Raw genomic sequence first — 24979 nt, 5'->3', positions numbered from 1 at the left:
AAACCATCCTGCAATCATACTCCACCCACTGGCCTGACAACGACATGAATGCATTCCCGCCCGAGGGCTGGCTGGTGCCTGCCACTACAATACCTCACCCGCCGGCGGGCACCCAGCCATTCAACCACCAGGGATTGATGCTGCAACACCGTATTGCAAACATTGTAAACACAGTGAGTAAAAGACAAAGAACTCAGCAGCCAACCGGCACTGCACGCGGCCTGCAGGCTTTATCATGGATCAGGATGCACGCAGGGTTTGGCTTGGCCAGGAAAGCAAATAAGGGGGGAAAGACAATGACGCCCTGTGCCCTATAGGGAGATGAACAGCGTCATTTTCTCAACCTAGCAAAGTCAAGCCCGCGTGGCGCAATTGGTTAGCGCGTCAGACTTTTACGAACAAGTGAAGTGATCTGAATGTTGCGAGTTCGAGTCTCGCCGTGGGCGGCTTGATTTTCTTCTTTCATTTTTTTTACTTTCACATCTACGAGACTCTGTCCAGTACGATTGTCTACAATCTTTTTGGCAATCCCATACTAGAACCATGCTTTATGAACCTTTTTTGGTAAGAACTCTACCGCTGTAGAATGCATCTCAGTTCATGGTTTGCTGCGTTTGCAGTATCCGGAATAAACAATCGTGGTCAAAATGTTTGCAATTCTGCGGTTGATCAGTGTTGATAAAGCTTCGCACCTTCCGCGTTTGCACTCATGTACTGGCATACGACGTGGGATATAACTCAACCATTCCGCCCTTAACATACATCATCGCCTTTTTAAAGCTATTTTCGGCTGCGAAAGTAGATGTCTTGAGGCATCAGATCCGCCAATCCGAAATCGGCCTTACTTGGGCAAGAGCTTCGGTCCCGTCTGTGCCAATGCCGGGCTTTACTTGACAGACTCAATGTTGATCTCATGGACAATTTGCGGCCATAGCCTGAACTGTCCAAGACGTCAAGATGGAGGTGGTTGGTTTCGGACGTACACAATCACATATGCCCAGGCACGTTCGTGACAGTCAAGAAGGAGGAAAACACTGCATTCAGCTGGGGATCAAGTAGGTATGCATTTTGATTAATCTTACCTGTAGGCAAGCATAGGTATCTCCGTGCTCAGGGTGTGAGATGTAGGTCGACAAACTGCTGTTACACTCGAGTATGTCATGTCACGGACGACTTGCTCCCATTGAAGGTACTGAAGGGTGAGTCAGTTTCCGTCTTTTTTTTGGCCTCACAATTTCCCAGTGGATCAGGGATGAAATAGGAAACCCGCCCTATAGCCTAAAGTTTGCTTCATGTCTGAATGAGAAGCCAGTCGCTTATGTATTCTGCCCGCTCAAGAAACTCGAGTGTCTGGCTCTAATCCCGGTTTGTTTTCAGTCCTCTACCTACATGTACCTACCTCTACTTATTCCTCTACCTCTTCCGCTACCTCTACCCAGGTAGTGAACACATTAAATGAGCTCACTGATTAGTTCGAGGAGATAAGTAGGTAGGTAGATACACAAATTGGAAGTTCACAGTGTTCTTTCCAAATCAGGTAGGGCTTGCTGGGCTATCAGGTAGGAAATCTGGAAAAGTGCCTCTATCTACCTCACGTGTGTTTGTTGCCGTTCCTCCCTTCAAGGAAGTGAAGCTCTCTGCGTCGCGTCCTTTTCCTGGAGGGATTGGAAGGTTAGATGATCCCACCCAAGAACCGCCCTGGAAGAGGTCTGGTCACCTGCTGTACTTGATACCAGACGGAATGGCCCAGCCCCCTATGTGCCCTCTGGAGCAACCATACCTACCTCTACTACTCATCCGACAAGCAAGGAGCACAGCCACAATCTTGTTGAGCTCTGTGACTTACCTCCAGATTGAACCCCTCCTCCTTCGAGCCCTAACTGCCACTGGCCTTGCTCTACTCTGAGGACTGTACACCCGTCCAACGCGTCCTTGAAAAGTCCAGACTGCAGTTCAAACACACGTTGACTACCTCTAGGCAACAAGGACTCGCTTTTTCTTTCTCGGCCGAGGGGTTCTGAGCTCAAACACAACCTTAAGCCCCGCAGTGATTCTTTCTTCTACACGAGCATAAATTCTCCAGTCGTCTCGTTCCACCTAGCTCCTCTTCCCTTCTCCCTTTCTCACATAACAAACTCTCGAGTAGCCCGCGCCGTCCTTCATTCCACGCAGTCTACTCGCTCTCACTTCTTCCTCTCCTTCACAAGGCAAGTCGTGAACCAGCAAGATGGACAAGATCATTGTCGCCACCTATCGTTGGCAGTAGCATCTTCACTGCTGCCGGCATCGTCAACGCCATCAACGCCATCTCACCCTCACCTATCATCGCCCTGGTTGCCACCCTCATCGTCAAATTCCTCGTCTGGGGTGACTGTGCTTTGCTCGCCGAGCTCAACGTTGCTCCTGATGTAATGTGAGTTAAACTCCCGTCGTCATCAATAGCTTACAACTTCAATTTTCCTTCATCATGTCATTTCTCCCGTCATCTTCGCGACCTTCATAATCTTCTTCTGCTGCCCTCAAACCCCATGACCCGGGCTCCTTCTACGCTGCCAACCTCATTTTGTGATGGAAATCTGAAACGATACTGACAAAAACAGATCACCATCGACACCATGGCTCCTCACGTTGCCAACGTTCATGTTCCTGGTTCTGCGGGGCCATGCAACAGAAGGCCCAACAAACCCGGCAGCAAGCCATGACGAACTGGAGCAGGTGATGGACAGGAATGCCCGGTATGCCTGGTATGAATAGCATGATCCCTCAGAACTGCATGCCATAGATGTTCCATCCCAGGTATGCCGGGCACATTCAGTCACAACGCTGTGGTTGTAAGTAACACACCCTTCCTCCATGCAAAACCCGTTCTTTTAACGATCAGTCACTAACCTACTCCAGTCAACAACTCCAACCAAAGACTGCTCCCCGTTCTATGGCCCAGCGACGTCCCCAAGCAGCAACAACTGTTAATCGACCCTACCCCTCTCATCATCGTTCTCTTCCTCTTCTTCTTCGTAACCTTCTTCGGCCTGACCTTGTTGGCTACGAGCAAGCACATGCACCACGCTCACAAGCTGGGCGTCCTATACGTTGTAGGTTCCGTAACCCGCAAATGGTTGGATCAGGCAAAGGCCCTTGAACAGCCCACCGCCCTCGGTGCGCAGGATTCACCTGCGGCGCCTGTACGTGCTGGACGACACGCGCTGTTTGAGGTCCAATCAACGACGACCCCGACTATGACAACCGTTCTCGCGTAAAACGAACCATCGGCGTTCCCAAATCCTTCGTCAAGACAATAAACAAAGCAACGGCCCAGCGGGACAACAAGGACCAGACCATTAACAATCGTCGTATATCTTTTTGTGTTGTTTTCCCAGCATCATGGTCAATGCTGACGGAGAGTTCGTCATCGCCGAGCCTGACAAATCTTCATGAGAACAGTTTCAGGCCGAGGCCAAGTCGAATTCTGCAACTCAAAAGGCCACTCATGAGGGAGATAAGGAGATTTAGTAGCGTGGGCTGGAGTGCCCCATCGACCACAAGTTGTTCATAAACCCAATAAAGACACCACCCCAGCCCACGCTCTTGACAAGAAAGAAATAAACACAAAAAAAAAGAAAAAAAAAGAAACACCCCCCCACCCCCCCCCACCCCCCCCCTCCCCCCCACAAAAACAAGGAAAAAGACGAGAAAAAAAAAAAAAAAAACATAAAATAAAAAAAAAAAAAAAAAAAAAAAAAAAGAGAGGAAGGATTGACCTTGTCGATAACCGCCTCGAACCAGCGAGACCACGGCACAACCCAGTTTTCTTGCAACTTGTACTTCTTAATCACGCTAGCGAGTTGCCGGGACCAGTTCGGGCGCTCAGGACTGGAACTCGAGGGGGCCCAACACGACAGCGACTGGCAAGCTACCTTACATGAAGTGCTTGCTTGGAGGAAGAACAAAGAAGATCAACGACATTACCTAGGTATGCTCGAGATGAATCCAAACAAGCGGGCAAGGACCAAACCCTCTGAGCAGCGAAGCAACCATGCCGAAGCATACCAAACTGCCAAAGAGGCTGGGGGGTGTTGGATCGCCAGAGAGCAGATATCAGGCTTGAGATTGAGATGAAGCGAGTAAAGACAGAGTTGCCGGCTGACTGGTGGAAGAAACTATATAAGTACCGTAGTGGGAAAACCTGTTTCCAGACATGCGTTGTAGTTGTTGGACAACAACCACAATCAATGTTTCCTGGCCAATGCATCTTTCCTTGGAGGGGGGTTAGGCGTTGTAATATAGAGGTAGTGTCCTTGGTTTCGAAGCTGGGTCGGGTCCGAATTTCGAGATTTCTCAAAGGTTTCAAAGTCCTTCTTTCCCCCAACTGTCATCCCCTTAAATTAAAGGAAACAACCAAGCGTTTCTTCCATCTTTGATGCTCAAGTTGTTCCAGACTAACCATCCGCATCAGCGCATCACCACTTCAGCATGCGGCACGGCAGCAATTCACTCAACCCATTATGATAAACTCGACATCTTGGCCCGTCTTTCAACAAGGCGGGTTTAGCTCAGTTGGGAGAGCGTCAGACTGAAGTCCACTTCACTCATAAATCTGAAGGTCGTGTGTTCGATCCACACAAACCGCATCAACTTTTCTTTTTGTTGTTTTCGACGTGGTCGTAGTGGAGTTGTGGCCGAAACAAAAATGGATGCTTAGGAGGGAAGAGCAGGGGTCATCCTTTTTCTTTTTGTTATCTCTTGTTGTAACTTAGACACTGTGAACATGACTCGCGTATAAGTCATGGGTTTGGAATCGCTTGCCCGAGTTTCAAAGAGGAAATGAAAAGGTCAAGTTGAGAGAACTGCGAACTGCCTGTAAGTGCGAGCTTGTTGATTATACTTCAGTCGATAAAGGTAGGCTCCGCGGAAGCGCTTTCACCGGTTGAGGGTAATCTAAGACGTATGACTTTTACCTGGTGGAACCGGACTTTGGAGAACTTCAGGTTCCAACGTATGGCCTGTTAGCGGGTAGAAAGCGATGTAAGCCGCAGCAACGTTGCTGAAGAGCTCGAAGAGGAAGGGGATGTGAAGTATTGACCTTGATGGTCACGAGAGTACCTCTACCTCTACCATCATTAGGTAGTCGTCTCCTCGGCACAGCTCGAGGGTCATAGGACTGTCTAAATTGGAGATCTGACGAAGCAGGATAAGGTATACAAATGTTCACTTACCAACATCGTCAGCCGGAAGCGCTTTCTGGGCTTTCATCCGTTGCTACTGCGGTATGTTGCACAGTCCGCGTGGCTCTTTCCTTGCAACAAGAAGGCACCCAACAAGGGCATGAAAAGTTCAGTAGCCTGGTTCCAAACTGACGGGTTATTCAATGACCTAGCATCACCATAAGCCAGGCACTAGCTCAAATGTAGGACTGACCAACTGGGTCTCGTGGTACTATACACGGAGAATTGAAGGGGGACATGGGCAGTACGCCTTTGCGTTGCAACATGCTTTGAACTTGCCTTCAACCCCCACGCTTACCAGCAACCTTTTCTTCACTCAGTTATAGGTACCGAGAAAGCTACATTGTCATCAAGGTAAGGCTGTGTGCTGCCGAGACCGAGACGCTGGTTCTTTCCATCGCTGGTGAGAAACGACTACCGAAAATTGCTCAGGTTATGAGTTCGGAAATCTTTGACACGGTACTAGAAGGACTCGATAAATGTACCTCTAGCGAGAAATCTTGGAGGTAAACACTTTCAAGCCTTGTATGGTCATGTCCCTCCACGAAGATGTTAGTTTAGCAATGAAAAAAAGGTCTGGATTCAAGCAAGGTGATCCTATTGCACCAACGAAATAGGCCAGTCCTACGACTACTGGAAGCTCCGTATCGACAATGCCCTGCGCACCATCGGCTAATTTCCCGACGGGACTCACGAGACATGGAGCGACTCGCTCTTCCTTTGTACTATTGGCATCGCCGGCAGCGCGGTTCTTCAGTTCGACGAGTGGTGCAAGGCCCAACGGCCAGAACTGGGGACCAGCTGGTCTAGATAGAAGGTCGAACGTCACAGGACATTCCACTTCGTGCTGTTTGCCTAGCTAGGCTTGATGTCTTCGGCCCTTTGAAAGTAAAGACAAGGTAATGTAGAGGTAGCTAGCCGTCTGCTCCTTGATTAGCACAGCATACGATATGGAATGGGTTGCAACCACACTACTAGAGGGAAGCACAAGGCCAGGAGCTGCCATCCTCAGATCCGGAAAGAAAAAAAAATTGGAAAAAACCAAGACAACAGAAATACCAAAAGTGAAAAAAGGTAGAAAAGGAAAAAGCGAATCACCGACTTCAGAGAAGTGGAGACAATTGAGTTTGACAAGAGTGGGATTCGAACCCACGCCCTTTCGGACCACGGATATCTCGGATTAAGGGTTAACCTTAACGTGGCGCCTTAGACCGCTCGGCCATCTTGCCTTTATGATGAAATTGGGTCCATATTCTCTCATTTTGAGATTGGTCTCTTTTCGCGGTCCATGCGATCTGCCATCTTACTCCTCAATGCGGCCTTGCTCTTCATCCTTTCCACCCTTATAGACCTGTCTGATGAACCTCTCAGCCTCCTTGATAATATGTATACTTTGATTCACGCTGGGCGAGCTCGGATCTCCTTGCACTTTCTGCCATCCTACCAACAATTCCCTCAAGTGGCTTCCCGCTTGAAGGATCTCGGGCCCGATGAGGTCTTTGAGCAAAGATATCCGGCAGGCGGCCAAGAGAACGAGCATTGCGCCTGCCATTCTGTTTTTTTTTTTGGGTGTCAGTACTGGATTCAATTCGAATAATGTATGGAAATAAAAGACAAGAATGGAAAAGAAAAGAAAAGAAAAGAAAAGAAAAGAAAAGAAAAGAAAAGAAAAGAAAAGAAAAGAAAAGAAAAGAAAAGGAGAGCGACGCACGAAAGTGAACAGATCCACGTGTCAACTAATAAGGTCTGAGAAAACCCCCTAAGGTTCAAGATGTGAAGCAAACATGCATCCAGGCAAGACTTGCAGTTAGCTAGGACTTCGTGTTCTGCTAGCTTTATGTTCATAGCTGACGGGGTAGTGGTACTGTTCACGCGGACGGCCGTGCTGCTTGCTGGAACGGAGGCCAGAGGACCTTGGATGCCACTGGATCCACCGGTTGTTGTAATTGGGCTGGTTACGGGGCTGGAGCCGGCATTCGAACTGCTTAGCATCCACATAAGATATCTGTGGCAGAAGGTTAATGGCTAGGTATCTTCCAGGTTCGCTTGAGGGTAGCGAACGAGTTGTAACTTACGGCCGGTAGATGACACTCCTACAAGTGAGATACCTTTGCCTCAGGAACCCCCCATGCTCCGTCTTTACTCCGGTGATATTGTGCTTCGCACCGACTGGCGGCCACTCAACCTCGAAAGCAAAGGCTTCTGGCAGCACAGTCCTCCACTCATCCAACTGATGATCCAGCTCCTTCACAATGCCAGGGAACCGCTTATCATCCAAACTCGCGCCTGTTCCCCTAGCATACAGTAGCTGATGTACTCGATTCAGCAGCCTCCTCATCGAGATACAGGCCAAAAAGTACAAAGAGCTCTGCTCCTCCTCTTGGGCGTTCGAATGCGTGCTATACCATGCATCTGGTAGCGGAACTGAGGATTCAACACGAGCAATACCTGATAGCGGCAAGTTGGAGAGCTCAGCTAAGTAATCCGATTCGAGAATGTAGCAGGACCAAAAGATGCGGCGAATACGTTCTTGATCTTCGGAAGTGGAATCTTGGGAAGAGTATGAAAGGAGAAGGAGACACTTGGTGGCTGCGGCGGAAATATACTCCCATGCTTGGAGGGGACGGCGAAGGAAGGCGAAGTAAAGACTGAAGGTTGAGAGATTAGTATTAGTCGGAAAATGAGCTGGAAAGATGGAGGGTGGTTAAGGCACATTGAAGCCAAAGAAACTCACGCTACGAAGAAAAGACACTGTGTGGCTATGGAGCTGACATCCATGTGGGCAACGTAAAGCTTCTTGAGCGCACTCTCGAAATACATATCGCCCGTTGCACGATAAGTTGCTCTGCGTCTCTGTTCGCTCTCAGGGACAGCAGCGCTTTCCATCAAGCCTGCCGTCACCTTGCTTGCACAACCCAGTGCCATGACGAGTAAAGCAAGGCAGACGCAGAGCTCATCGTTGTCTTCAAAGTTTCCGTTCGTGATGAGTGCCCGAGCATTATGTAGCTGATCGCTTGACGTTGTAGGATACCAGAAGTTGACGGCATGGCCGAAAGCATCCAAAATGCTGTCGACCTCTTCTTCTGTCATATACGGATAAATGTCTCTTTTCTTCGTCTTGATGCGAGGACGAGACTGCTCAAGGTGGAAGATGGAAGTGTAGTCCTTGCGAAGACTAGGAAAGACGTCGAAATGGGGCCATTGTAATATCGACTCCGTTGTAGAAGTGTGCCGTGATTCAAGAACAGCATTCTCCAGGTTGTTAGCGTTGTCTAGCTCGTCCGGATGTGGACAGAGGGTAGGGCGAGGTGTAATGCGCAGGTCGGTTAGGGAGCCTCCGGAGAAGCTCCCTCTACCAACTGACGAGCCGACCGCGGATGACAGTACATGATGAGAAGAACTGCGACTAACGAAGTGTGGCGATGCTGCCTAGGTATACGAATGTTAGTGCCGGAGATGCGATGAGTGAGAAGGGCAGCTGACAATGTTTGCATTCAACTCGTGAAGATACTTCTCAACACGCAACACCCCTTCCAGGATGAGATCACTCTTTCCTCTCCTGTGGTTTATTTTGTCAGCCAGTGATCTGTTTAATCAAAGGAATGCCAGACGTAATGGTATCACTCACGAGTTGGCTTCAGATCCATAAGTGCAGTCGTTTTCAGTTGCGACACAAGCCGCACATGGCGTATCACCGTCACATCTATCATCAGGAAAGTAAGCGGCATGAACTCCAGGTTCAAAACACCTCCACCACAGCGGCATGGCACCTTTGCAGGATGCACATGCGGGTAGCCAAGGGAACGATACGAGGATCAACAAACCTTATTTTTCTGAACCGGCACAAGTCACACTTGGATAGTAAGTTGCATAAGCGGATGACCCCTTTAAGCAACATGGGACGAAATTCAGAAAAAAAGCAAAACTCACTGCGTGGGATGTTCTGAGCCGCTTCCTTGATGGCCCGCTACTGGTGTCGTTCTCCATGGCCATCTTGCATCATCATTACTTCCATGCAGGATCGGCGTAGAAGGCTATCAACACTTTTAGCTTGATTCGAAGCGGTCCGGTTTCAAAGGACTGCTAACTAAGACCCGGCGTCAAGAGGTGAAGAGGGAGAAAAGGGACGCGATGGTCCGGGACATTCCAGCCATACCCCCCTGGCCCTAATAATGCGGGGAAAGCGGAGACTACCGAGACAAGGGGTCTGGGGTTGGGAATGATTTGAACGAGGGGAGGTAGCTTACAGGAACAGGCTATCATGCCAGGCTCGGTCCCTGGTATCAAGCCATGAAGCCGTCGTGGTATACGAAAGCTGGAACTTCTTGTCCGGAAATTGTTGGGCCATGACTTTACGATAGACTGTGCTCAGCACTTTTATAATGAGCAAGGCCAGGCGCTTACGGTCCGTAGTTGAACTCTGTAGCAACGAACCCTAGTGTACTCTCTTATAATCACACCAACGTGTGAAGGTTGGGCTGATGAAAATATTGATTGGCCATCGGAATCATGGGCTTGACCTCCATTTAATCACGCACAAGTTCCATTGACCAAACTAAATTGTAACTTTCTCGTCATCCGGCGCTCCCATGGTGTTCAATACTGTCTGCGCACTCCTCTTCTCCAGGCTTTTCTTGACCGGGTTAGGAGCCGAGAACACTTCCTCGAGTTCTTCGAGGGTGCGATCCTTGGTTTCAGGGAAATAGAAGAAGATCAGGACACCTTCAATGAGGTCCCAAAACACAAAAACGAGATAAAAGTAGTACCCGATCTTCTCGAAAGCAGGCCCAGAGGAATATTGAAGAACGACAGACGAAGCAGCAGATACGAAATTTCCGACAGCAGTGCCTTTTGCGCGGGTAGCTGTAGGGAGTGTCTCCGCAATATACATGGACTGCAAGGCCGTCCATCCGAAAGAAAAGACAATGCCAAATATAAAGATAAAGGCAATGGTCGTGTTAGCGGCAGCACGTTGGGATGGGGTGAGAGCTTGAGTATCAGCGTCGTCAAGGTTACCAACATGGCCCGGCATTGCGAGTTTACTGGTACCCGTCATAATGGCGAAGCAGGTGGAAGAGAAGACGATTGTGTAGAGCAGAAGAGGACGGCGGCCAACGACATCGGTCATGCGTGCTCCCATTACGGCGCCGATGAGCGACAAGGCCGGGTTGATACCGTTCAGCGCCAATACCTTGTGCTCATCGGTAATACCGGCTGATTTGAGCATGTTGACCATGTAATAGGAGGACAAGCTATTGCCGCTGACTTGGCCAAAGCAGGCCATGCCGAGGACGCAGATAAGGCGGCGACGGGCGGAGTGAGTGTTCCAAAGCTCGTGGTAATCGTACCACTTCTTGTCGGATGCCTCTGACGAGATCTGGTTGGCCATCTCCTTGAGTTGCAGCTGTACTAGAGGGTGGTCGAGCCGGCCTTCGCCGTGGTAGGTGGCCAGGATTTTGGCAGCTTCTTCGTACCTGTCTTGAGCCACGAGCCACCTGGGACTCTCGGGCAACCAAAAGACTCCCAAGCACACGATTCCGGAGGTGATCATTTGGCACCAGATGGGAATCCGCCACGCGTCCTTGTTGTTCTCGATATAGGAGCAACCATAGACGACCCACGAAGCGATAATAGAGCCAATGTACCAGGTCGTATTATACAAGCCTGTCAGGGTGCCGCGCCACTTGGGGTGAGCCATCTCGCTGACATAGCAAGGGGCTGATACGCAACAGAAGCTGACGCCGAAACCGAGGACGAAGCGACCGCCTAGGAACTGGGATTTGGTATGTGTCGTGGCTTGGACACACGTGCCAATGATAATGACAAGAGCACCTGTGAACATGCCCCAGCGACGCCCGAACCAGTCGTTGACAGGGGCGGTGAAGAAAACGGCAGCAACACTGCCAATGTTATACATGGCGAAAACAAGGCCGGTTCCCGAGCCTGCAGTGGACCTGGAAGAACCCAAGAGGTTAGCTGATGTATCACTTATGGGTGTCTTGGCCGATGAACACATACATATGGAAGTAGTTCTGGTAGGCTTTCATACCGTTTAAGCCTCCCATCAGACTTCCATCGTACCCATTGAGACATCCGCAGAGGTAGGCACACGCGAGGACAAGGTAGAGGCGGAACATGCTCTTGGACCAGGGCGAGTACTTTGTGTTGTCGACATCATGGGCCAACTGGACAGTAATATCGGATTCTGGGAAGGCATCGTCATGGGCACCCATGGCCTCCTTTTCGTTTATGCTGTGAGCCATGTTGACTGGCTGGTAAGGAGTTATGCTGAGAGAGCAAGTGGAAGTTACCAGAGACACCTCTCCAAAGCGGAAAGCGAAGAGGTCATCGTGCCCTTTTGTACCACGATGGCAAAGCAGTGATGAGCTCGTTACATGTGCTTCCACCGTCCTGGATCAGTCCAGGCTTCTTGAATTGGCGCAACCCTGCATGCTGATTGATGTTGCTTTCGCACCCGTCAGCACCTTTCTAAGCTGCCGTGCCGAAGGGGAACTTGAAAGGTGTGGCTGCCAAGGGTGTCATAACCAGGGTTGATCCGGGGCCCCAGATATTAGGTGCATTGTGATGGCGAATCTGGGGGACAAATCTGGGGAAACGGTGACAGGGTCGGTCTCGGTCCCTTTTCCTCCGAACCTGGAGAGGCTGGACTCTCGTCCGCATAGCTATGGTAGCATAGGTATCCCTATCCATGGGGTTTGAGAAGACCGTGGTGGCGATTCTGAACATTGGGATGACCAGCGAGTGAGGAAATGGACGAGACAATGATTCTGTTGGGGGTCCTGGTGACTGGTAGTGTTGCCCAATCTGTCACTCTGCCGAAGGGGAGGAATCAAACAAACGGCTGAATGTGAGCCCAGCAAAAAGGCCTTGATAATGTACCATTGCTGTACAGGTGGTAGAGATCATAGCAGCTGGAATGGGCTGCAAGCAAGAAGAGTGAAGAGAAAGGAGCAGAAGTGCAAGTTGGAGAACAGAAGCGATTTTGGAGTGCAGTGCCTGCATGTTGTTGAAGCACCCATCCGCACCAACCAATCTCCTTCCACAATTGGGCCGGCTCCGACTTCCCCGACAGTTTGTGCCTCCCCCGCATTTCCCCCCAGTCATCCAAACATGAACTGTTCATGAACTGATGTGCTAACCCTTAACGGCTAGCTTCTTCGAACGCTTTCTTCTGGTGACGGGACGGAGCCATCCTTTCTCATGTCTGCACCTTCCTTACTTCACCTACAAACAGCTTGGGAAGGAAGAATCCTTTCCCAACCTGAACCGCGTATACTTCTACTGACAAGTTTGATTGGTGCATGTTACCTACCTCTATGGGCCGCTACGGAGGGAGCATGTACTTTGTAGGTACCTGTCTATGCAGAAAGAAGAATGCGGGGTCACAGGGTCGCAGTGTGCTGCCTCAACCCCTCGCGACAGTCACTCAATGAGTCTCGCCTTTCACCATGTTCAATGCCCGATTACGAGCCAAAACACCAGGGCAGAACGTGCGGTGTTGCACTGAAACCGACGCCGATGACCGGGTAATGCGGCAAGACACAAAACAAGATGGGCTGTCTCGGCTTGCTGGAATATAAACGCCTGGACACTTGGCTGGCGTCCTCTCTTGTGCTTGAGATTTGCCTTCGATAACACCACGTCGTACCTATCCTTCACTCTTTTTTGTCCATCTCTTTCCCAAGCCCCAAGAGCTGCCGTTTCCGCAATGACGGCCTCCCGCTCTCGGGGAATTCCCCCTGAAGAAGTCGACGGCACACCCGACTACTGCAATGAGTCTGTCTTCCGGCGCAACACTCTACCTCCACGGACATACCACATTCCCACGGAAAATTCCCTCTTGCTCAACGGCCAATGGGACTTTCACTACGCCTCGAGTCCTCTAGCTGCTCCAGACCCGACCGCAGAAAATGGCCACAACTCGGCTGACAAGCACAACGCAAAATACCAGTGGACTACCATTCAAGTTCCTGGCCATTGGCAGCTTCAAGGCCACGGTATCCCACACTACACCAACGTCCAATACCCATTTCCCGTCTGTCCGCCCTTTGTGCCTTCGGAGAATCCCACTGGTACCTATCGACGCTCCTTCTTCGTACCGGACACGTGTGAGACTGACCAGCTCCGCTTGCGATTCGACGGCGTTGACAGTGCCTACCACATTTGGATCAACGGTGTTCTCATCGGGTACGCTCAAGGTTCCAGGAACCCTTCCGAATTTGACGTAACCGAATATGTCGACCGAGCCGGCCCCAACGAGCTCGTTGTTCGGGTCTACCAATGGTCAGACGGCTCATACATTGAAGACCAGGATCAGTGGTGGCTTTCGGGCATCTTCCGCGACGTACACCTCTTGGCCTTCCCCCAAACGCGCATCGAGCACTGGTTCTTACGGACAGATCTCGACGTCGAATACAAAAATGGAATACTCATTGCCGAGATCGATGTCAAAACAAACTCTCGCTCGGTGATAGAAGTAGAAGTTCTGGATCACAACCAAGATATTGTCGGCTGTGCAGAAGACTGGGGTTTTGGCAGCAGAAAGGTGATGCTCAGGATTCCCATCAACAATGTTGACCAATGGACAGCGGAAAGCCCGAATCTCTACACAGTCCGGATAGAGCATGTGGTCGACGAGACACTTTTCCATGTGGTTAAACAGAGGGTCGGGTTTCGCAAGGTTGAGCTGAAGGACGGACTGATCTGTGTCAACGGGAAGCCCATCAGATTCCGCGGCGTCAATCGACATGACCATCACCCTTCCTTTGGACGTGCTGTACCGCTGGACTTCATCAGAAAGGATCTCCTGCTTATGAAGAGACACAACATCAACGCGCTGCGATGCAGCCATTACCCATCGCACCCAAAGCTTCTGGACCTTGCTGACGAGCTCGGTCTTTGGGTCATAGACGAGGCAGATCTTGAATGTCACGGATTCTACGATGCCATTGCACGGCCCTTGAATATACCTGAAGAGGTGGATTACGAAGAGCGAAAGAAGCTTACTTTCGGTCATGCCGCCAAGTTTACAAGTGACAATCCGTCCTGGAAAGCAGCGTATCTGGATCGTATGGCGCAGCTCATACACAGGGACAAGAATCACGCCTCTGTCATTATCTGGTCCTTGGGCAACGAGGCTTTCTATGGCCAAAACCACAAAGCCATGTACGAGCTTGCGAAAGATATCGACCCTACAAGGCTAGTCCACTACGAAGGAGACCCTCATGCTGAGTCTGCAGACATGTTCTCATACATGTATCCATCCGTTGAGCGATTAGTCAGCCTCGCCAAGACTGAAGGCGTTAGGTCTGATGGCACCTTTGAGAAGCCTATAGTGCTTTGCGAATACGCGCACGCAATGGGAAACGGACCTGGCTGGCTCGAGGATTACGAAGAGGCATTCCGCGCCTACCCTCGCCTTCAAGGAGGCTTCATATGGGAGTGGGCTAACCACGGTTTATGGAAAGAAGACCCTGATGGAAAGTCCTATTATGCTTACGGAGGTGATTTCGGCGATGTTCCTAATGACGGGACGTTTGTCATGGACGGTCTTTTGTACAGCACTCATCAACCGACGCCTGGGCTACTCGAGCTTCAGAAAGTGTATCAGCCTATAAAAGCCGAGTTGATTGACTATAGTGATGTGGCCTGTAAGCTGAGGATCACGAACTCTTACGACTTTGTCTCAGTCAATCATTTAACCGCGACTTGGAAAGTTGAATCTTTTATGAACACCACTAGGTAAAGTCCTGTCAACTTCCCCTTGACTAACTTGACGCCGAGGCACTAACAAATTTGCATTCCCTAGTACCATCTTGCATAGCGCTGGCGTCATGGAACTGCCACATATACTCCCACGATCATCAAAGAACATCGAGCTGAGTCTAAGGCGACCATTGCCGTTACATCCACCTATGTGGTTGAGCGTCTCATTCCGCCTGAAAAGCTCGACAGCATGGGCGGAAGAGGGACACGAAGTTGCTTGGGCTCAATTTGAACTCGGGTCTGATGATGGATTTTCCCATGGTTCCACTTTCTTCTATTTACCAAGCCTGACCAATCTTCCACTCCGATCCGAATCATCTGGCACTCTAACCACCATTACTGGACATAACTTCACCATCAACTTCGACAATGCAAAAGGCTATATGACCAGTTGGACAACTGGTGGTACCCCCCTCCTCGAACCCAACCCGCGAACTGGCGCGGCCATTATCCCCTCTTTCTGGCGTCCACCCACCGACAATGATAATCCCATTTCCCTCCCGTACTGGAAGCGCTTCGGTGTCCATGCCATGACTAGCCAGCTCCGATTCTTCGACGTTACTGCCACTGCTAAGATGGTCGTAATCACAACGAGAACGCTTCATTCCCCGCCAATTCTCTCCTGGGGGTACCTTGTCCATACAGTCTACGAAATCACTAAAATTGGCGACATTCACATATCGGTAACCCTGAAACCTCAGTCTTCTGACTACGTCAACACCCTTCCAGCCCACGTCCCTCGTGTGGGTCTTGATCTCCGTCTCTCACGCCGTCTCGATGCCGTGAAGTGGTTCGGCCTAGGACCGGGAGAATCCTATCCTGATAAGCGCACTGCCCAGCGCCTCGGAATTTGGTCGGTGGACCACGTCGCTGATCTTCAGACCCCTTATGAGGTACCACAGGAGAACGGCAACCGCATGGGTACCAGGTGGGTAGCCATCCATGAGCCTCAGGGGACCGGGCTACGAGCTATAGCAGGGGACGACGGTGAGTGGTCTGATAAGTGCGAGAGGAACTTCAGCTTCGTAGCGACGAGACACAGCGCAAAGGCGTTAGAAGAGGCAAAACATCCATGCGATCTCGTGGAAGAGGATGCTACGTTGTTGAGGCTTGACGCAAAGGTTGCGGGTGTGGGCACTGCAGCTTGCGGGCCGGGTGTGAGGGAGGATTTGCTCGTCAAGGTTGAGGAGATGAAGTTCTCGTTTGTGTTGAAGCCTCTGATTTGAAGGGGAGGCATTAGAATCACTAGCAGGATGCTTCTACATTGAAAATTTGAACACCTTCAAAGCACATAGTTCCATACTTGCATATGCTATCATGACACAAAAGCACTTTCATCACACGTCTTTCGAACCACGACCCTCGAACATAGTCCCACGTGTCATTCAACAATTGTGCAACTGTAGTACAAAAAAAATAATCAGTGAGGAGCGGAAACTGAAACCATTTCAATGTCCCCTTTCTCTTGGGTCACACGACGCGGGGAAAGTGACAAAAAGCATGTTGAAGGCGCTTCTGATGTAAGTATGATAGCAACACACAATGCAAGACGCACAGCAACATTCAGACACCGGCGTGCACGCTTCGACCCAAAGAGAGATGCCAGCTTCGCAGCTTATTATTTACTGATTCGATGCCTAACCGGATGTAAGCATAAAGTGCTTTCACTACCAGACCTTAATGCATCCAGTGGTGCGTGGGTAAGTACACATCGTCCGCTTAGAGGGGGGAAAGGAGAGGTAAGGCAAGAGAAAGTACCTTGCCTTGCATCAGGCACGTCATGCGTTGGATGCAGACTTGTGCCACAATAACGCTGATGCATGGGAATAAATTGACGGCTGCTAGTTAGCGGCCAGCCAGCAGCAATAGCTTCCAAAAACATTATCACGCAAGCTGAGATGACACGGAACATAACGAAGACATTGATCAGTAACGTGGTGTCAAACTTCAGGTCGGTTCCAATCCAACCCTGCTATTATTTTCAGGGGGGGACTGGACTCGTGAATAAAAGAGCAAAAGAAGCCGAAGAAAAGGAGCACAAGCACAAGGAAATATCAAGCCAACAACAAATCTTGAGGAGACTCCCGTCGTTGATAATGATCCAGGGGGGCATCATCAAGAAACCGCCGGGACATCGAAGGGGGGCGGCTGTAGTGTAGGTTGGAATAAGCATAACAACTACCTCTTACGTCCCAGTAAGAGTACCTCTAGGAACGGAAGGGACGGAATACGTAGGTACAGGAAACCCCGCCCTCTCACTTTGTGCTACCAACAACCAACCACTCCATCGGATCCTCCAACTAATCAACGAAGTCTACCACGGCCCAGGACTGTGGTGTTTTCCTATGCCTTTGTTCGCATTGATTGCAATTCCCCCAGGAGGCCGGCTCCCAGAGAGGGAATTGGGCCGTGGAACCCTATGTCGCCATGTGCGCTTTTATTTTGGGTTTGATCGGCATAATTATCCCTGCTTCGCGTGGATTGATTCTCGTATTCGAGCGATGATACTAGTATATTTAGAAGCCATGCGTGGTGGTGGTGTCAAATGCCGCGCAGTTCTATCTGTGGCGTGGCGCGGCTGCTGTTTGTTAGCATTCATTGCCGGCGCACATGAGATCTTGCAAACAGGAATGCCGCAGGTAAGTGATGAAGTGGACTTTTTGAAAAATAACGGATATCACCACACGACCAACGATTGATTCGAGTCATCAAAAATGGTATTGGATTAACAAATGCCTAGATAACGTAGCCCGTACCCTCGCCGGGGAAGCACCAATTTTCCAAGCACACCACGCCGCCCCTTCGTGAAGTATATAACAAGAAAGCAAGATAGGAAGGACCACATTGAACCACCATAAATCAGGCTGCCTACAAGGCTCCATCGGTCATCGTCATGAATCGGAGACAAAGGTTTCTATTTCGGCAACGAAATGTTTAGTCCTTGCCGCTGTAGCCGACCTTGATGTTGAGGGTGACCTGCTGGCCGCTCGCGATGTTGAGGCCAACACCGTCCTCAGCCTCCATACCCTTGGTGTAGGCGTTGGTACCAAAGCCACCGGGGAGAATGGTGGAGCAGGTGTCGTGGCCGCAAATCTGGCAGCCGGGAACGTCCATACCGGCAGCCTGGGCAACGAGAGAAGAGCAGTCGGCACCAGACCAGCCACCGTTGCTGCTGTTCTCAAAGTCGAACTCGGCCCAGTTACCGGCAAACTGGCCGTTCGTAGTGGTGGGAACCTCCTCGGCAGAGAAAGCGCAGACACCCTGGGTGTTGGCGGCGGCGACGACGAGCTGGGTCTCGCCAGGCTGGAGGGTGAAGACGAGCTGCTTGTTGGTAGCGACCTTGAACATGCCGTTGAGGCCGTGGTTGGAACCCATCTTGTTGCCGCAAACAACCTGGTAGGGCACGTCGGCAACGTTGGTGTAGTACATGCGGTTGTGGTACTTGTCGGCGATGTTCTTGGGGACGGTCATCAAGTTGGAGTTCCACTCGCAGCCGTCAGCGTCGCCGGTGTTGCCAGTGTACATGATCTGAGCGTAGGTGACGCGCTTGGTGTTCTTGTTCTCGCCGCAGAAGGGAATGTACTCGTCATCGGAAGAAGAGTCGTCCCCGGTCGCAGCAGCCGCAGAGGACTGGGCAGGCTCAGGAACGGTGGTGCTGGAAGGAACGGCGACGGAGGAGGAGGAGGGGGTGGCGGCAGGGATGGGGATGGGGAAGTGCTTTTCGGCCTTGTAGAACTTGAGGTCGCGCTGCTGGTGGGCGGCGCGGTGGAGGTGGGCGTGGCCAGAAGGCATGGCCGAGGCGCCGAGGACGCCGGCAAGGACGAGGAGGCTGGTGATCTGCATCTTGTCGGTTTGGATAAATGTTTGTCTAGTTGGAATGGATAGATGGCGCAAAGGATGCTGGGTATATGTCTAGTCTATAGTAGTCGATTGAGATGGGGTGGCCGACGTGGTCTATGTTGTGCAATCAATCCAAGGAGTGTTGGTGTAGCGTGGGACCGCGGTCCAAAGGAATGGCTGCGAGATGGGGATATCTGCGCAAGAGTTGTAGAAAAGAGTGTGGTGAAGCGCAACAAAGGAGGCGTTGTGCGTCGTTGTGGTGTGTTGGATGGAGGAGGAATGAAAATCGCGAGGGAGAGGGAGGAGGGCGTCAAGTGGTTAAAAGAAACGAACGACAGAGCGACAGGAGCTGCCCCTGGTCCACGTTTGTGGTCCCACGGCGCCTGCAGGGGCACGCACACGCATGCGTTCAGGGACCGGCATGCCTTCCACACAGCGCAGTGCGACGTTGCCCGGGGCAGCGAAATGAGGGCCTGGCAGAAATGATCCCTGGCACCTGGAAGATTGGTCTGGACAGGTGAGCCGAGTGGGTCTTGCAGTCCCTGCCACTCGTCAGGGCGGTGATCGTCCCATCTCTCGTCCCTGAGTGGCCAGCAGCGACCCGCCGTCCACGACATCTGCTCAGGTACTTGATGCTTGTGATTGGCTGGCCCCTTTGCTATCCCCCGCCTACATAATTCGCCGGCAGTTCGGTGGAACAATGGAACCCTTCGACGACGCACAAAGGCGTAACGCTGACTTCCAGGTTTGTATTATGCAGCACCTTTGACCCACTGCAAGAATAGGTAGGTCACGTCCAGCTTGCCAAAGTCAAAGAAGCCATTGTTGTTTCGCTGACAATAGACTCGTCATCGTGACCCCATTCGTTGAGTTCCTTTCTCTTCGTTTTCACTCAAAGGGGCCCAAGACAGGACGCACGTGCATTGACTGGTGTTCTGGAGATTAGGTGAGCATGGGGGCGGGAAGGTTCCGTTGCTCTGGCGTCAAGGATAGCAGCGCTAGCCCTGTTTCTCGAAGCCTGGTCGCGGTCGGGTGGTCTGAAACGAGATGAACGGAAACGGGGGCAATGCCAACCAAAGAGCTTTGATCCCTAACACATGTCCGGATTAAGTGCCGCGAAATGTGTTAGCGAGCCCCCTTGGCTAATTCATGGTTCGTTCATCCACAGTTTGATTAAAAGTGTAATGCGAATTGGCGTTGGCGGGTCGTTCCTTGGTAGACTGGGCAACACAGCACTTCCCCATTGCCCCGTTTCTCCGTTCCATTGGACCCCGTGGGCTGGTCGGGCCACCAGCGCAGTAATTCTTCAATGAGTAAGCGCGCACCTCGAGGTTTTCACAGTGAAACGAGAAACAAACCGCGCCTGATGAAACTGTTTAGTTGACAAAGACATTGTGGTCACTGGATGACGACTTGCTCATGGTGGATCTCTGTTCAGTCATATCGATAGACTAGGCCAATTCGTGCTAGCCTGGGCCGGCTGTCTAGGGCTGCATCATGCGCCGACCGACGGCGCCTCCTAGTGTAGAGACTTGATGTTGAACAAGTCTCCCCAAAAACACCAAACGGAATCCTCTTGAACCTTGATCGATTCGCACCCCAGATAGGGAGCTCCAGGAGCATTGGCGAGCGTTCCAGACTTCTAGAACCGGATCACTCTTGGGTCCGAGATGATAGAAGATGACGACGCGCTCAACCGAGGCTTCCAAGAATACAAACCAATTGACATTTCGAACACCCAGCGCATCGCGGTACCCATGAGATGATCTTGGTGGCCGTTGTCCCGTATTCACTTAGCGAAGGGGGGAATGGAGGAATGCCGGTTTCCTCCTTGCTGTTGACAAGGGGTCACTGCCACTGCCACAGTGTGCCCCTGAGTAGAGGTAGCCTACCTACCTCTAGGTAGGCTACCTAGTAGTGATCACTCCTGAGTCCAGACTTCAGGCCCTCTCCTGCTCACAATGCACGATCAAGATCCCATCAACATTGCGCATTCGATTGATATCTTGCCATCAACTCACTGTACCGCTATGAGCTGGAGAGGTCAAATGGGGGCTGTCAAGATCACGTGGAGAGTAGATGGACGGGAACCTTCAATTCCATGTTCCGGGGCCATCACGTCCCGTCCTCTGTCTGCAGCTGCAAACAACTTGCCTACAAGTAGTGTAGAGGTATGCACAGACCACTTGCATGCATTTTCAGCTCCTGATGGAAGCGAAGCAGAACTTAAGCAGAAGCCCTGCGGATGGAACTCCCGTCCTGCCGAGTGAGGTGAGCGGTGGAGCCCGGCACGGCGACCCCGCGAACGTGAGACGCAGCGGATCTTGCCCCGCCCCGCCCAGCTAAACTTTTCCTGTCTTGCCATTGGAAACTTTCGGCCTGGCCCAACCACGTCCGTTTATTCCTAGCAAAAGGCGATTTCAAAGTCAACAACCGTCCACCAGAACCTGCTGTCGATTATTCAGACTGGTCGACCGGAAGCTCCGAATTCCCACTTTGCGCGATAACTTAGTCACTGAAACTGGGGCCCCGACACTTCCGCATTACGCAAGCCTTTCTCTCCTCCGACTCAACGTACCGAGAGCTTGCGCGTCGCTCGCGGCACGATATCGCATCGAATAATCTGTCCCATCGAGCCGAAACTGTACGCACTAACCACGATCTCCCAGATCGAGCTTGGCCGACCCGACTCGAAGAACGACTAGGGTACAACTACAAGCACAACCTGAGCTTGGTGGACACTAAGCAGGGGAAGCAAGAGCAAAAAATCTCGACTCAGGTCCGGCTCCCCAGACAGGCCCTCAGGGCGTTTGTTGTTGTTGATCCTTACTGGATACCGTACCCCAATCTCGACCTTTGGTGTACTCGCTACCTGCCCGGTAGAGAGATTAGCCCGAACCACGATACCCAGAGGAGTAGAGTGAAACGCTAGAACAACAGAACATAGAAAGAAACACCTGTCCACCCAGCTACACCGCTATGCCTCTCGATACTTCAGCATATAGCCTCGCGCTGTTGCGCGTCGACGGCCGCAGGTGGAACGAGCTGCGTCGCATCCATGCCCAGATCCGCACCCAGGCCGCCGCCGATGGCTCCAGTTACCTCGAGATGGGCCACACCAAGGTCATGTGTGTCGTTAACGGACCCAGCGAGCCCGGTCCTCGGAGGGGAGCCACGTCGGGCGGTGGTGGTGGCGGTGGTCAGTCCAAGAACGCCGAGGTTGCTGTAAACATTGTCATTGCCGGGTTTAGCTCGGTTGACCGTAAGCGAAGGGGGAGAGGTGATAAGTAAGTCAAAACACCCAGGGGTTGTTTCCCCCCCAGTGTCAACTACGGCTATTCGTCTGTCACTGTTCGCATAACTAACCCGTCATCCTTCCTTCTTCCATCATCACAGGCACATCCTCGAACTCCAATCGACGATATCTCAAGCCCTCGCTGCCAGCTTACACACCCACCTCTTCCCGCACTCCACCATCAACATCTCCCTGCACGTGCTCTCGCAAGACGGCTCTTTGCTGGCCGCCCTCATCAATGCCGCCACGCTCGCCTGCGTCGACGCCGGCATTCCCATGACAGACTACGTCGCGGCCTGCACGGCCGGCTCGACGTCTACATACGCGGCTAACGACGAGGGCGCCGACCCGCTGCTGGACATGAACCACCAGGAGGAGCAGGAGCTGCCCGGCCTGACGGTGGCCACATTGGGCGACAGCGACCGCGTGGCGGTGCTGGTCTGCGAGAGCAGAGTGCAGGTGAGTCGCCTGGAGGGCATGTTGGCCGTGGGCGTGGACGGGTGTAAGCAGGTGAGGGAGATCTTGGACAGGGTAGTGAGAGAGAAGGGGATAAAGATGATACAGGAGGGCACGGTCGAGAGAGGGGTTGGGTTGAATGACATGGAACTGGATTGAATGGACACTACTGAATCAATGGTTGGGCTCCGGGTCACAGAATCGGATATGGTACGGTAGGTAGCATTACAAAGGCTTGGAGCAAAAAAGAATAGGCAACATGACGAATTTGACGAATTTCACGACTATCAATGTAATCAAAAGTACAGCTCTTGGTCAGGTGAGCAACATGTCGTTTCTGTTAAACGTGCGCCAACTTTTGAAAGCGTTCTCCGAAACTGAAAGGTACCAAAAAACCTTCAACTTTTGACCAGCCATTCACTGACACAAGTCACAGCAAACTACGCTTTCACCAATCTCTCACAGCTCATCGTGACCACTGGCCGTCTTCGACTGGGCCTCAGGCGTCTCCCCCTCCTTTGAAGCAGCCTTCTCAGCCTTACCAGACTCTTTCTTTTCCTTCTTCTTCTCCTCCTCCTCCGTCGAAGAAGCCTCAACAACAATACCCTCCGGCAGCTTTTTCTTGGTGCCCTCGCTCAACCTAATCGCATCAATCCACGCCTCCACCTTGTCATGATCCGAGAAATCATCTCCCTCACCAACAGCGTCGTAGCGTCTCCACCATCCGCGACGGGCGTTGATGACGATGAGTTCAATGTCAGCATCCTCCTTGAGGCCAAGGGATTTGAGAAGGGACGCGCCGGCGGGGTTGGTGTCGAGGGGCACCTCGTAAAAGGGGAAGAGCTTGTGTTGGCCGAGGGCATATTTGAATTTTATTTCGGCGAGGTGGGTGAGGGCCTTTTGGGCTTTTTCGTTGGAAGAGGATACCAGCGCGAGAAGGCAGGTGCTGGATTTGGACGTGAGGCATTCCTTGACGAGCTTTTCGGGGGTGTTGAGGGAGGGGATGGGGAGGGCGGTGTGGATTATTACGGGAATCTCTTGGGTTGGGGCAGGGGTTTCGGAGGACGTTTCAGAGGAGGTTTCGGAGGAGGCGACCTTCTTGGAGTCTTGCTTTCCGTTTTTTTCACCACCGTTGGCCTTGCCGTTGGCCTTACCATTAGCCTTGCCATTAGCCTTGCCATTAGTCTTGCCATTAGTCTTGCCATTAGTCTTGCCGTTGGCCGGTGCTGGGTCCGGATTAGGCTGGGCCGCCTGGGAAAGGAACTCCACCATGGCGGCCTTGTTGATCTCGCCGTCGTACACAATACCAGGGGCATCACCGCCAGGCAACAAGATCAGAGTAGGGAGTTTGTCGACACCGAATGTGGATACCGCCTTGGACTGAGTGTTTCGCACCTGACCGACGGGCATGACACCGAGGAATTCAATGGCGACGCTCTTCAGCAAGGGGGAGGTGGTACCCTTGTCGGTGAAGAGGAGCGCTTTGGCTGTCTCGTTCTTGTCACTCAGGAACTTGTCGAGGTTCTTGTCCTCGACTTTCACGACGTGATTGTTGATGCGCGAGACCACAGCATCGACAATTGCGCTGGCGGTGCGCTGGCCTTGGTAGTCCTCCACTATGGGCTTGCCGTTCTTAGAAGGACGGATGATCTTCAAGGTCGGGAAGCCCTGCACGCCCATGCTGCCGCAAAAGGGCTTGTTGGCGTCCTCATCGCAGTTGACGGCGGCGACCTTGGCCAGGCCTTCGAGGTTCTTGGCAGCCTTTTCGTAGGCGGGCTTGAGGTTTTGGCAGTGGCCGCACCAGGGGGCGTAGAACTCAAGAATCTGCAAGGGAGAGAGGTCAGACACATACATGCATTATTACGATGGCTGATCTAAGATATAGTCGGTCTGGTACTTACAGACGTCTGGTTGCTCTTGGCAATCAATCTATCGTAATCCTTTCCGTCAACCTGCAAAACTGGGGACTTTTTGGTATAAAGGCCCGCCTGGGCTCCGGGGAGCGCAGACAGGATACCAACTGCCAGAGCACAGAGGGTGGAATGATGCATGGTACAGTCAGGAAGGCGACGCTTTTGTTTACTGGGTGACGGTGGTATGTATGTATGGGGGGATGATGATAGATGAGGTTTGTGGGGTTGGAGCTATAATGTCATGAATGTACAATAGCCGATACCAATACAAAGTGTAAGTGAGAACAAAGGAAGCTCTTCCGTATGGGCGTCCTAGGGATTCAGTCCCGTGTGAAAGATGGTGTCGTGTATTTGAAACCCAAGGAAGCAACAAACAGACACACCGATTGAGATGAAAGGAAAAGCTGTCATCTTCCCAGGTTCGGCAAAAGAACACATTTCAACTCAGAAGCTGTGAAAGCTGGCGC

The 24979-nt window shown here is 51.7% G+C and overlaps 8 protein-coding genes and 3 non-coding genes across 11 annotated transcripts; 6 read left to right on the top strand and 5 right to left on the bottom strand.

Annotated features, from left to right (window-relative positions):
- The first annotated feature begins 357 nt into the window (after nucleotides 1-357).
- NCU15054 lies at nucleotides 358-446 on the top strand. Its single transcript has one exon. It is a non-coding gene; the product is annotated as a tRNA-Lys (tRNA).
- Nucleotides 447-957: 511 nt separating this feature from the next.
- NCU00806 (hypothetical protein) lies at nucleotides 958-3510 on the top strand (the record flags this gene model as incomplete). Its single annotated transcript, XM_958713.3, has 7 exons — nucleotides 958-979; nucleotides 1538-1559; nucleotides 2264-2413; nucleotides 2601-2735; nucleotides 2797-2831; nucleotides 2899-3182; nucleotides 3442-3510. The coding sequence occupies 7 exons, from the start codon at nucleotides 958-960 to the stop codon at nucleotides 3508-3510; spliced, it is 717 nt and encodes a 238-aa protein (XP_963806.3).
- Nucleotides 3511-4539: 1029 nt separating this feature from the next.
- Nucleotides 4540-4628, top strand: NCU15053. The gene has a single exon. It is a non-coding gene; the product is annotated as a tRNA-Phe (tRNA).
- Nucleotides 4629-5201: 573 nt separating this feature from the next.
- NCU00807 (hypothetical protein) lies at nucleotides 5202-5898 on the top strand (the record flags this gene model as incomplete). Its single annotated transcript, XM_959257.1, has 4 exons — nucleotides 5202-5264; nucleotides 5375-5466; nucleotides 5549-5703; nucleotides 5840-5898. 4 exons carry the CDS (start codon nucleotides 5202-5204, stop codon nucleotides 5896-5898), a joined length of 369 nt encoding a protein of 122 aa, XP_964350.1.
- A 452-nt stretch (nucleotides 5899-6350) lies between these two features.
- NCU15052 lies at nucleotides 6351-6451 on the bottom strand. Its single transcript has one exon. It is a non-coding gene; the product is annotated as a tRNA-Leu (tRNA).
- Nucleotides 6432-9570, bottom strand: NCU00808 (C6 zinc finger domain-containing protein; the record flags this gene model as incomplete). The annotated part of the gene is made up of 6 exons (XM_959258.2): nucleotides 6432-6775; nucleotides 7298-7870; nucleotides 7957-8651; nucleotides 8706-8781; nucleotides 8851-8925; nucleotides 9470-9570. The coding sequence occupies 6 exons, from the start codon at nucleotides 9568-9570 to the stop codon at nucleotides 6526-6528; spliced, it is 1770 nt and encodes a 589-aa protein (XP_964351.2). The 3' UTR covers nucleotides 6432-6525.
- A 21-nt stretch (nucleotides 9571-9591) lies between these two features.
- On the bottom strand, nucleotides 9592-12195 carry NCU00809 (MFS monosaccharide transporter). The gene is made up of 2 exons (XM_959259.2): nucleotides 11241-12195; nucleotides 9592-11176 (listed from the first exon to the last, which is right to left on the bottom strand). Exons 1-2 carry the CDS (start codon nucleotides 11483-11485, stop codon nucleotides 9778-9780), a joined length of 1644 nt encoding a protein of 547 aa, XP_964352.1. The 5' UTR covers nucleotides 11486-12195; the 3' UTR covers nucleotides 9592-9777.
- A 282-nt stretch (nucleotides 12196-12477) lies between these two features.
- gh2-3 (glycosylhydrolase family 2-3) lies at nucleotides 12478-16337 on the top strand. The gene is made up of 2 exons (XM_959260.2): nucleotides 12478-14984; nucleotides 15052-16337. The coding sequence occupies exons 1-2, from the start codon at nucleotides 12952-12954 to the stop codon at nucleotides 16232-16234; spliced, it is 3216 nt and encodes a 1071-aa protein (XP_964353.2). The 5' UTR covers nucleotides 12478-12951; the 3' UTR covers nucleotides 16235-16337.
- A 706-nt stretch (nucleotides 16338-17043) lies between these two features.
- NCU00811 (hypothetical protein) lies at nucleotides 17044-19163 on the bottom strand. Its single transcript, XM_959261.3, has one exon. The coding sequence runs from the start codon at nucleotides 18849-18851 to the stop codon at nucleotides 17943-17945; it is 909 nt and encodes a 302-aa protein (XP_964354.1). The 5' UTR covers nucleotides 18852-19163; the 3' UTR covers nucleotides 17044-17942.
- A 2057-nt stretch (nucleotides 19164-21220) lies between these two features.
- NCU00812 (exosome complex exonuclease RRP41) lies at nucleotides 21221-23796 on the top strand. The gene is made up of 2 exons (XM_959262.3): nucleotides 21221-22135; nucleotides 22245-23796. Exons 1-2 carry the CDS (start codon nucleotides 21828-21830, stop codon nucleotides 22756-22758), a joined length of 822 nt encoding a protein of 273 aa, XP_964355.3. The 5' UTR covers nucleotides 21221-21827; the 3' UTR covers nucleotides 22759-23796.
- Nucleotides 22786-24977, bottom strand: NCU00813 (disulfide isomerase). Its single transcript, XM_959263.3, has 2 exons — nucleotides 24501-24977; nucleotides 22786-24423 (listed from the first exon to the last, which is right to left on the bottom strand). The coding sequence occupies exons 1-2, from the start codon at nucleotides 24648-24650 to the stop codon at nucleotides 23059-23061; spliced, it is 1515 nt and encodes a 504-aa protein (XP_964356.1). The 5' UTR covers nucleotides 24651-24977; the 3' UTR covers nucleotides 22786-23058.
- Between the last annotated feature and the right edge of the window lie 2 nt (nucleotides 24978-24979).

Source organism: Neurospora crassa, linkage group I (assembly GCF_000182925.2).
Source record: "Neurospora crassa OR74A linkage group I, whole genome shotgun sequence".
Taxonomy (NCBI): Eukaryota; Fungi; Ascomycota; class Sordariomycetes; order Sordariales; family Sordariaceae; genus Neurospora; species Neurospora crassa.
The sequence above is the reverse complement of the archived record's forward strand: the minus strand, read 5'-3'. Positions and strand labels throughout refer to the sequence as shown.

Excerpts from the sequence above, each read along its gene's own strand:
- NCU00809 (XM_959259.2), bottom strand. The coding sequence starts at position 11,485 with ATGGCTCACAGCATAAACGAAAAGGAGGCCATGGGTGCCCATGACGAT. Across the intron at positions 11,177-11,240 it reads TACCAGAACTACTTCCATAT|GTCCACTGCAGGCTCGGGAA; the intron begins GTATGTGTTCAT and ends GGGTTCTTCCAG.
- gh2-3 (XM_959260.2), top strand. The coding sequence starts at position 12,952 with ATGACGGCCTCCCGCTCTCGGGGAATTCCCCCTGAAGAAGTCGACGGC. Across the intron at positions 14,985-15,051 it reads TCTTTTATGAACACCACTAG|TACCATCTTGCATAGCGCTG; the intron begins GTAAAGTCCTGT and ends TGCATTCCCTAG.
- NCU00811 (XM_959261.3), bottom strand. The coding sequence starts at position 18,851 with ATGCAGATCACCAGCCTCCTCGTCCTTGCCGGCGTCCTCGGCGCCTCG.
- NCU00812 (XM_959262.3), top strand. The coding sequence starts at position 21,828 with ATGCCTCTCGATACTTCAGCATATAGCCTCGCGCTGTTGCGCGTCGAC. Across the intron at positions 22,136-22,244 it reads CGAAGGGGGAGAGGTGATAA|GCACATCCTCGAACTCCAAT; the intron begins GTAAGTCAAAAC and ends CCATCATCACAG.
- NCU00813 (XM_959263.3), bottom strand. The coding sequence starts at position 24,650 with ATGCATCATTCCACCCTCTGTGCTCTGGCAGTTGGTATCCTGTCTGCG. Across the intron at positions 24,424-24,500 it reads CCAAGAGCAACCAGACGTCT|ATTCTTGAGTTCTACGCCCC; the intron begins GTAAGTACCAGA and ends TCTCCCTTGCAG.